Here is an 11257-nt window from a genome sequence, read left to right as displayed (position 1 = left end):
CCTACCCCCATCACCGGCCCTCACGTCCTTTCAATCCTACATAATAAGCATCACTGTTTTACCCCATTGGAGGGAGGGACCCGGAATGTTATAATCGAGAGGGTGTGACCCTGGGTGCGATGAAAACTCCAGCCCTCAGAACTCCTCCCCAATGTATCCGACGCCCATGTAGGTCCGATATTATGTTAAGCTTAGACGTAAAATGGAATTACGTGACATGGAAGTTTGTAGTGATTAATACTTTGGTATTTGAATGGCAAGTGGTGGGGTTGTAATCCCTAAACTCCTGAATCCGCGCATGAATGATGGGTGGGCTGTTACATATGTCTAAGGGTTCAATAAACGATTACGAAGAAAATAATCCAGGGCTAATTAGGAACAGTCACTGAGAACCAGTCTTTCTTCTGCAGGTTATAGTCACCAGACACCCTGCAAAATTGTCCACTAGAATACTTTCTGTTACTATTTATGATAAATTCGGAAAAAGTGTGATTTTAGTCAGAATAGTTAATGTAAAGAATCCAGCTGAATGGAAGCGTTGTTATCCAAAATATCTTTGAAATGAGAGAAACGGAACGTTTCATGAGATCATTAGTTAAACGGTACGACTAGTTCATCGTAAGGATCCTTATGCAATCCCTCTCAATTGGTGAATGGCAGTCTGACGCAAATACCGACTAGGGAGTCTCGGGCAACTTTTGAGCCATGATTCATATTTGATAATAAACTTTAAATTTTGATTGAGAAAAGAATGAGGTCAAATGGTGTACGATAGTAGCTACCGTCGTTACCGCATAATGTTTGAGTGTATAACGTGAAAGTAGAGAGTATAGGCGACAGTTTGCCGTCGGCGTCGGTTAATTCGAGACCTGGTCCACGTCAACGCACCACAGTGATAAACAGATCTAACCCTCCAGTTTGAGAATTCAAATGACGTCATGAACGAAAAACTTCTGCAGGTACTACCATTGTCTAGCCGTCCCAGTGTTTCTCAAAAGAATGCTTGGGGTAGCTCGCATAGTAGTTTTCCATATATGCAAATTATACCTCGCACCATCACATTCAAACAAATGAGCAGATGAAAGTTTTCTTGAACGGATAAGGAAATTCTTCTCATGCAAGAATGTGAAAACCTCTATACCTGTTAAAGTAATACTCCATTATTAAGACCGGGATAATGGCCGTCCCCCTTGGTAACCGAAAACCATGATGTTAGGTTATTTTGGCGCCATCTTTGAAATACTGCAAAATTTGCAGGGAAACATTTAAAGATGAGGACTCATCTTTGGTTCAGCTATCTGTAGCCTACGGAACTGAAGTAAGTGCTAGCATACGTACGGAAATGCATGCTTTCGCTATCATTTTCAGATGAAGAATGAATGGGAAATTTAGGTCCAATACATAGGCTTCACCTTGGCTAGGCTTCCTTCTAGGATATACACATAGAATTTACACGGGTCTGGAATGGGGAATTTTAATTTGGAGCTATGACAAATGAAATCAATGTAGAGAATAAGACCACTTTATGCGAATGATAATTAACAGGACGTGTTGAGATGAACAGCATTCGTTTATTAGATTTCATGATGCAGCTACATAGTGAATTACTAACTACAAATTAAAGCTTATGCATATAAGCGACGTTACATAAACAAGGGGTCTAAAGGTCATATATTTATTAAAAAGGGATAAGAAAGGCAAAGTAAGTGCAAAAATTACAATTCATTGTAAAAAAGGCCCAATTTGAGCATTACAAATATAAAACAAATGCATAATTCAAAACGCCTGGTCCCGTAAGTAGATGTTCTGATAATGGGTTAAGTTAATAATGAATTGTTTTCGGACCGAAGAGATCTATATAGTTGGCTGATATTTATGCACAAGATCTGTGAGGCAGACAGGGGCTAAACCATTGAGAACCTTATAAGTATATGAAAGGATTTTGAATCTGGACCAGTAATGAACCGGGTGCGAATGTAAGTCACGGCAAACAGGCGTTATGTGCTCATATCTATACGTGTGCGGCTGAAAGCCGTACTGCGCAAATCTGAACGCACTGAAGTCGGTCAGTAAGCTTATATGAGGCAGACCATAAAGTAGGGCATTTACAGTAGTCCAATTTTGATGTCACAAGGGCGTGGACCAATGTCTTACAAGATTTATCAGTAATAAACCGCCTGATTTTTCAAACATTACGGATCTGCCAATAGCATGGCCTTGAAATGGAGTCTTTTTGGTTTTCTTCGAAAGCTAGAGTTCAAGCCATGGCAGTGTGGCCATCACACTGTGAATCACGGTTAAAACTGCCATTTTGAACACGCATTTCGAACGCAGCCTTAGATTCAAATCAAATTAATTCCTTGTTGTTGAACTTAAAACTGCCTCTAATTACAATGAAGCTATGAGAACATTCTTTTAATAGCTCTCAATGTTATTGCCCATTGACGTTAGAAAAAAAATTACATGATACATTGTACATGGTTATTATGATGTATATTTTCTGAATAATCATTAGTAATTTTCATCATAAAGTTAACTGTTTGAACATCATCAAATAGTTCTGATTACGTTGCTTGTAAAAATACGGCGTGTTGCCTCCATAGTTACGTAGTTAAATTGTCAAATAATAAACAACTAACGAAACTACTTCTATCGCAGGCATAAAATACAACAAAACTGATTTGGCTGAAATATTTCTATCATTTGGTCTAGGTCTACTACACGACCTCTTTACATTGAAATTAATAAGACTTATTCAAACTAACAGAGCAAACTATTTCTTAATGGAGATGAAAGGAAAGATTGACTAGATTCATAATTCCAAACGTTGGATGCAGAAGAAAACTTTCATGGAAATTAACCCTTTTACAAATGTACATGTTTTTTTCTTATTATTTATGTAATTTCTGAATAATCGTTAATACATTACATCATAACGTTAACTGTTTGGACAACATCACATTGTTCTAATTACGTTGCATTTTAAAATACCGTGTTGCCTCGATGCGTGGTTAACTTGCCATATACTAAACTATACTAACGAAACTACTTCTATCACAGGCATAAAATACAACAAACTGATTTGGCTGAAATATTTCTATCATTTGGTCTAGGTCTACTACACGACCTCTTTACATTGAAATTAATAAGACTTATTCAAACTAACAGAGCAAACTATTTCTTAATGGAGATGAAAGGTAAGATTGACTAGATTCATAATTCCAAACGTTGGATGCAGAAGAAAACTTTCATGGAAATTAACCCTTTTACAAATGTACATGTTTTTTTCTTATTATTTATGTAATTTCTGAATAATCGTTAATACATTTCATCATAACGTTAACTGTTTGGACAACATCACATTGTTCTAATTACGTTGCATTTTAAAATACCTTGTTGCCTCCATACGTGGTTAACTTGCCATATACTAAACTATACTAACGAAACTACTTCTATCACAGGCATAAAATACAACAAACTGATTTGGCTGAAATATTTCTATCATTTGGTCTAGGTCTACTACTCGACCTCTTAACATTGACATTAATAATTAAACTTATTCAAGCAAACAGAGAAAAATACTTCTTAATGGAGATGAAAAGAAAGATTGACTACATTCATAATTCCAAACGATGGATGCAGAAGAAAACTTGTCCGGAATTTGACCCTTTTACAAATGTACATGTTTTTTTTTATTTATGTATTTTCTGAATAATCATTAGTACTTTTCATCATAACGTTAACCGATTGAACAACATCAAATTGGTCTGATACGTGGTTAATTTGTCATAAACTTAACTATACAAACGAAACTACTTCTATCACAGGTATAAAATACAACAAAATTAATTTTGCTGAAATATTTCTATCATTTGGTCTAGGTCTACTACTCGACCTCTTAACATTGACATTAATAAACTTATTCAAACTAACAGAGCAAAAGACTTCTTCATGTAGATGAATGAAAAGATTGACTACATTCATAGTTCAAAAGTATGGATGCATCTATAGTAAACATATAGGTAGACGTATTACGTTAGATATTGTACTAAATTGTAACTATCTACTTGCATTGTGCATACTGAGAGTAATTTAATATTTAAGTATAGGTAGCGTGGTCGGATCTTTTGTGAAAGACTAGGTCGTATTGTGTATCATATTAATACCCACCTACTTATGAATTCAAGTTATATTTGTGTTTCTGTTACTGAGTTTACGTGTTTAAAAGTATTCATAAACTGTGTTACTATCTTATACTCTATTACGATATTAATAAACACCAACAGAACCAGTGATGTTTTACACATTCCTGCTAGAACTACTAATCGAAAGTTACATGTGAACCCCTCACTGTTCAGCAGGGGCAATGAATAAAATAACATTGATCTGAACGTATTACCATGGAATTGTAACCCATGCGGTGTTATATTGATCTCATCAATGGTGGACGCAGAGAGTAACAAACTTAGTAACTAGGATTGATTAATTAGAATCAATTAAATTGAAAAATATCATATTAAGTACGGTCCATATAGTGGAATGGATAAATATTTCGTAAAAATGTCAGTTAGTTCACCGTTTCAAGAGGCATTTAAGGTAGGGAAAGTGGAACCTTGGTGTGAAAGAAATGTCATATCAATTTGCGTTACAAAACGAGCATAAAGACTAAAGAAAAGAAAAGAAATGGTGAACTGGAAATACAAATACAAACCTTCCTGTATTAACTACTATGGTAATACATCGAATAATTAATAATTACGTAAAAATAAACAACTGTGACATCCCTTAATCGCACTCAGGGCATTGGAAGTGTATGTAAAACATAGAAAGAAGGCGGTATTGTAAGGTTTCTTTCCTTTATACAGGTTGAAGACTATCAACAACTATAAATGACATTTCACAAACGTGATTTTCTCAAGTTCTTGGACTTGTGTGTTTTCTCATATACTTGCTTTTTACTGACCTCTTAATCAGACTGTCTGTTGCTACAAATATTAAGCGCGGCTAAACATTGGTCTGCTAGTGTCAAGAGAAATGCAATTGAAAAGCAACTGTTGTGTGAATTCCACTTTTCTCCACAAAGACGAAGAAAGTGGTAAACAATATTATCAAGGAATTGTTACAGCCAAAGCAGCTCGTCTCAACACTTATACGCTTTTGCTTGGGTTATCACTCTTTGTAAACAATGAACGCCACACGGTGACGATGGAACGGCATTTTATGAGCAGGACCGGCATCCCTTCCTCAATATCATATGGAAGTAATTTATTAAAGAGAGGTAGGGGTAAATAACTGAACAGGAATCTGATGGGAGAAAGCAAAGCGTGAGCAAGAGGAGATGGGAAGAAAGTTGTATAACAGGATGCTGCTACGTCATTGACAACAATAGTCCCATGCATAGTCATTGGACAATATGCTCCTCGACGTAGCTCGTAAGTTACTGAGGTAACTTTGTCAGGCATCATCACACCATCTTGTAATGTAAATATGACGTTACCAAGGGATACGTCCTTAGCGGCGACGTTACTACCAAGACTACCAACAGGTAACATATGACCTGGTGAAATATGCAGATCTTTTTCTGAAGATGTTTGCAACCGGACGAAGGTAATATTTTCATCTTCTCTCGCGTGAGAAATGAGATAAACCTTATCATAGAATAGATTACTATTCTCGTCAAAAACAAGAATTTCGTCATTTACTCTCACGTTGGATATTTTAACGATGCCTCTCTCTTTGAGTCTAACTTCAGTGGAACCCGCAAAACATGTCCCAACCTCCTTCTTAAATTCCTCAATAATGTGAGATTGCGCCTTGATTTGTTTAAGTATTTCAGTTTCTATTTCATCGCGATTCAAAGACTCCTTCTGTGCTTTTGTCAGCTGTTTATAAACTTTATCATAGATATCTGAAGGAACCTTACCTCTACCTATCTTTTCTTCCATTTCTCTTAATTCACTTGTAGTCTTACCTGTTAAGTATGATTTCAGTTTTTCTTTAATTACTCTTGAAATGATACTGAAGGCACTGTTCCTTAATTCTTCCCTTTCCTGCAAACGCTTTGCCTCCTTTTCTTGTTTTCGTTTTTCGAACTGGATTCCCAAGACACTCTGCAGCAAATTGTTATTCTGCTGTAAGAACAAACTTGATACTTCCAAGATACTAATATCAGAACCTTCAATTTGACTTCCCACAAGTTCAGTAAATAATGGTTTCCAATTACCTGGACCAGAGTCATTCATGTCCGTCAAGTCAGTTTTTAGGTCATCTAACTCTTTGTCAGTTTTACCTTCCAAACTGTCATGAAGTTTTTTCCTTAAGGTTTCCATGATAACGTTGATTTTTTTATCTCTTTGGAACTGTTGCCGTAGTTTCGACTGTTCTTTAAAACTTTCTTCTAACACTTTACCATCTATATACCCTTGGATTTGAGTAGGATTTTCAAACAACCTTGCCTGAATAAATTGTTCAATGTGTTGACGTTCAACATTCACTTTGGATGACTCAAGAGCCGGAAATATTGTATTAGTACAATCATCAGGCAGTTGCTTGTGTCGAATTATCTGTTCTAACGCTTGTTTTGACTGTTGTTTTAAGTAGTTACTAACCAATGGTAAAACAATGCTCTGCATTTTATTAATCTCCTCCTTTTCTTTCAGCCGCTCTCTTATCTTTTCGTTTTCTAATTGTTGTATCGCCTCTTGAATTTTCACGTCTTTTAACTTTGCAATGAGGACTTCATTTTCCCGAATGAATTTTTCTACGTATGTCTTGACATCTTCAATTTTGATGAACGGTAACTGATTCACCCCAGACCCCTTCATGATGTGTAGTGTCTCCTTCCCAACCTTTGGAAGTATGTTGTCGAGCTGTTCCTCTGTTAAATGCTTCAGATACTTCTGCAAAAGAAACTTTTGCAATATGGTTTTCATACGGGTCAATTCGGTTTCCCTGGCGACTCTATTCTTTCGTTCTTCCTCATGTTGCTCGACTCTTACCTTTGCTTTTTTAAATGCCTTGTTGGAATACACAGACCCTTCGTTTTCGTGTATTATTTGAGCTAAACAACAAAGGAGTTTCTGACGATGTTTCTCTGTCAGAAAGTCATCTTCAAAGCAATTCTCAACGGCTATTATTCGATTGCTGACATGCTTAAGTAGATCCCCAAACTTGCCCCCGGCTTTCCTTTCCTGTGTAACGTACTGCCGCAACGACTGCTTGTCCTTAGAACCAAATTTTGCACGAGCGTAGGTCAGAACTACGAGGCAATTCTTATAAACACTCTTGCCAAGGATGTTCTGTACGGGTACAATATGAAACATTCAATGAAGGTGGCATACACGACAACATCTTTTATGAGTTACAAATAAAAATTCAACATGTAACATTCATTTACGCTACGACAATCAATAACGGCGTGGCTATGTTAAACTGTGGAGGCTATAAATACTTAGAAACTGGCACACCACTCGTCAACGATAATAATTTGAGCACACTTGAACGGTCTTGGTCATTATTTCATTATGTCCAAAATATCGTCTCTTTCTTGTTTCTCATTACTTTGCTTGTGCTCCAATCACACATTTCACTTAAACCCAAACTTTGCATTCAAACAGTGGTTTACATGCTTGCTTTTTCGTGGAACTTTCTATAGACTGAAATAAACCATCCGCTGAGAGTTGCAAAACACTTCTTGATGATCGAACTTACCTCGATGGCGTTAATGGTGTCTTGTTCCTCCTGGGTGAATCTCGCTGTAGAACTCAAAACCAGCAGAAATAGATGGATTCCTCCCTCAAAGTTGATCATCGTTTTCGCTATTTCAAGCACCAAATCTTCATTTTGAAAATCTTTGGCCGTGTCAAAAAGACCAGGTGTGTCAATGACTGTAATATTAAATCTATCCTCCTTCAGGTTTTTCATGCTAATTGTCTTAGTCACCGACGCACTGGTGTCACTTTCTTTGAAATAAGGTTTCCCGATAAGTGTGTTTCCAGAGGCGCTTTTACCGGACCCAGTTTTCCCAATCAAAAGTATATTAATATCTTCAGGAACATCTGTGTAATTTCCTATGTTGTCATATTTGCAGCTGAAGCAATAAAATTTCTCTTCGAAGGCTTTCCATCTTTCGATCTGCTTCTTTCCATCGGCTTGTCTCTACAATGAAAATATTATATATATAGAATCTAAAATCAATTTGCGAGTGTGCATAAAATCTGCTTCTCCCAACTCTTTTAAAGTCTTAATATCTTCCTAACGCACATGGTGAATATACTATAAGCTGACAAACCGTATTACCGGAAAGTCGTAATGTTTATCATTCCCTCCACATACCAACACAACACATTGTCGACAAAACGTCAAGGGAACGCAGAGACTTGCATCATTCAGACATTATTATTATTATACATCATTTCGAAGTAGCCAATGGTTATGTTTCTCATCAGGTGAGATGATAAACCCACCCATTTTAAATATTTTTACAGTATCATTTCACAAACTTCTAAATGTGAGATAAATTTGTGTTTAACTCACAACTTCAGCTATCCCCGGCCCAGCCTAATGCTTATATTCTACAAATCTTCACTAAGATTGTTATCCTCTTTTCGTTTTAACTGAAGAGTCGGCAGGAATAAATTCTCTATAATTTCCTCACAGGTCTCAAACTATCCAGTTTATTATTCTTGAAGATTAATTAAAAAAACCCAGAATGGAAATGATTTGAAATGTATCTTAACATAATAAATACCGTTAAACCCTGTAATTCTTCTTCAACAGCCTGTAAATTCTTGTCCATTTCTTCTGCTAGATGTTCCGAACCTTCACAATTCCCCAAGTACTCTCTGAAAATTTGGTATGCCTTTTCTCCTCTCTTTTTGATGATTTTTACAAGCTCCATGACTTTCTCTTTCCCTGTAACTTTGGCGTTGATTTTCTCTTCGTCTATGTCTTTAAGAATTTCTTTACATTTGAGATGAATAATTGCAGGCGTGACATCAAGATCCTCAGTCAAAACCTCTAGCGTCCTATCTAAAGTCTTCCTTTTTGCTGTAGGCATAGCCATCTTTGACGTTACTTCAGACATACACAAGGAAGTCTTTTAATAAACAACAGAAACACAATACAGACAAATCATCGATCAGAAATGACATACTTTAGTTTGAACAACTTTAAAATATATTCCATACATGTAAATTCCAACCTCACAATCCCTCTCTGACTAGGCCTAACAGCGTAACTTTTTTTACAACTAGTTCTCTGGCTAGGCTACTAATATTATATTCAAACCTAGGCCCTGTTAGACTAAGTCACCTAATACAGGGTTTAATCTTGTAATTTATATGTTTGCTGCCATGATTTAGTGACGTCATCATTGATTACCCAAATTTGTACGTTCTGTAATGTATCACTCAAGAAAATCTCGCACTTAAATAAACTGTTGAGTTTACAAAATCGAGTGCTTATTTTATTACTTTTGTTCACCAAAATCCAGTACGTCTACAAATCCTACAGGTTATGGGCCCAGCAAGTTCCAAAGACTGGTTTTTAGTTTAAATTCAGACCATTTCGATATCTGGGAAACGAAATTCTCAGCTCATCTCCGAACCCAAAAGTTGAAAAGTGTCATCATGGAAGATGCGCCAACAGAATCCGCGCATGCACGCGGTAGCTACATACAACATTAATAACGAGGAGGCCTATGCAGAATTGGTTCAGTGTCTGAACGAGAAACGTTTAGGGCTAATAATGAGAGATGCTGACAACGATGGAAAGAAAGCTATCGGAATACTTAGAGAACATTATCGAGGGAACTCAAAGCCTAGAATTGTTTCATTGTATAGATCGCACTGGGGAAGATTTAAGTATGCTTTATATATATTTCTCTCCTGAGAGATATAAGTATCAAACAAGAATTGACTTGGCCTGAATCACCTTACCAAAATGTTAAGTCAGAAAGGTACAGGCGCACCTTTTTTGAGATGGATCGGTAAGAGGCTTTTAGAGGCTTATCGCCCTTAAAACCTTTGGACATATGCTGCTAATGCAGCAGTTCATATCAGGAACAGATGCATTAATACTATGTTACAGAAACGCTTTTCGAAGCGTTCACAGAAATGAAGCCAAATGTAACTAAGATGCACATTTTTGGCTTGTCATGCTATGCTTATCTTCACGAGACAAAGAAACTTGATTCAAAGGGCAAACAGTATATTTTTCGGTTATTAGAGTCCAGCTTATTTGGGGTATTACCCTGATTGTGATGATATTCAGAGGGTCAGGCGTATTCAAATTGCCATGAAACTTACCACAAATCAGTTAACTCAGACACCAGAAAATCATGAGAGTGAAGATGAAATCCCCCTGTCAAAGTAAGATTGGAATCCAAAATCAAAATGAGACTGAGGTGAAAATTGAGGAACATTCCGAAAACGAAAACCATTCTTCGGATCAGTGTCAGACTGAACCCGAAGAAAGAAATGAAAATTAACAGACAAATATTTCTCCAGATCAGAGTCAGGCTGCATGTGAGGAGAAATGAAGTCGACCAAACTAAATGATACCATCAAAGAAGTAGTGGGCTACCCAGTCACTTCAGAGCTTACGAAACCAATTTTGACAGTAAAAATTCAATATTTAAAATTGAGAACTCATGTGGTAAAACCCCAGCCTCTTAAACTGTAGCAAAAGAAACAGAACATTTTTAAAATTCAAATAAACTTGAGAAACTTCCATGGATAATGAAATGAGAGCATAGAGGAAACTCAGGAAAACATAACCTTTAAATTAGTAAAGCTACCAGAGGGCAAAATATTAATTGGTGGAAAATGTGTCTTATATATTAAAGAATCAGCTCAGGGTAGTAAATCCTACAAATCCGGATATGTCGCAAAGGTGTAGGGCCATATAAAGGATTTGATTATTTTGAAACATTTGCTCCCACCGCAAATATGACCTATCAGAGATGTGATTCAGAGCCACTGCGTATAGTGACTCTGATTAGGCGAATTCGGACGACTGGAGAAGCCCCACAGGATATTGCTTCTTTTGAGTAAGGATAGTGCCCCAATATCCTGGCAAACAAAGCGACAGCCCACGGCTGTCAACGTGTGAGGCGAAGTAAATAGGTCTACGAGCCAATACCCGGCAGCCTTCTACCTCTTACAGTTGTTAAAGGGGGTACTTGGTGAAGAACTGTCACGCGACTACATAAAAGGTGATAATCAAGGGCCAACTGCATTATGCAATGACCCAATAT

At 36.8% G+C, this 11257-nt stretch overlaps 2 protein-coding genes across 2 annotated transcripts in view; both read right to left on the bottom strand.

Moving 5' to 3' along the window:
- LOC139980143 (uncharacterized) overlaps nt 1–11257 on the bottom strand; it is a 101827-nt gene that overhangs the window by 70136 nt on the left and 20434 nt on the right. The gene's annotated exons all lie outside the window — the stretch shown is intronic.
- Nucleotides 1552–10973, bottom strand: LOC139980397 (uncharacterized). The gene is made up of 4 exons (XM_071992044.1): nt 10308–10973; nt 8750–9097; nt 7711–8157; nt 1552–7298 (listed from the first exon to the last, which is right to left on the bottom strand). Exons 2-4 carry the CDS (start codon nt 9083–9085, stop codon nt 5148–5150), a joined length of 2934 nt encoding a protein of 977 aa, XP_071848145.1. The 5' UTR covers nt 9086–9097; nt 10308–10973; the 3' UTR covers nt 1552–5147.

Source organism: Apostichopus japonicus, chromosome 1, assembly GCF_037975245.1.
Source record: "Apostichopus japonicus isolate 1M-3 chromosome 1, ASM3797524v1, whole genome shotgun sequence".
Classification (NCBI taxonomy): Eukaryota; Metazoa; Echinodermata; class Holothuroidea; order Aspidochirotida; family Stichopodidae; genus Apostichopus; species Apostichopus japonicus.
Note: the sequence above shows the minus strand (reverse complement) of the source record. Positions and strands in the feature narration are given on the sequence as shown.

What these genes read in the sequence shown, in the direction of transcription:
- LOC139980397 (XM_071992044.1), bottom strand. Translation starts at nt 9,085, where the DNA reads ATGTCTGAAGTAACGTCAAAGATGGCTATGCCTACAGCAAAAAGGAAG. An exon ending in AAGAATTACAGGGTTTAACG is followed by an intron (nt 8,158 to 8,749) that starts GTATTTATTATG and finishes TTTTCATTGTAG; the next exon opens with AGACAAGCCGATGGAAAGAA. An exon ending in ACACCATTAACGCCATCGAG is followed by an intron (nt 7,299 to 7,710) that starts GTAAGTTCGATC and finishes GTACCCGTACAG; the next exon opens with AACATCCTTGGCAAGAGTGT.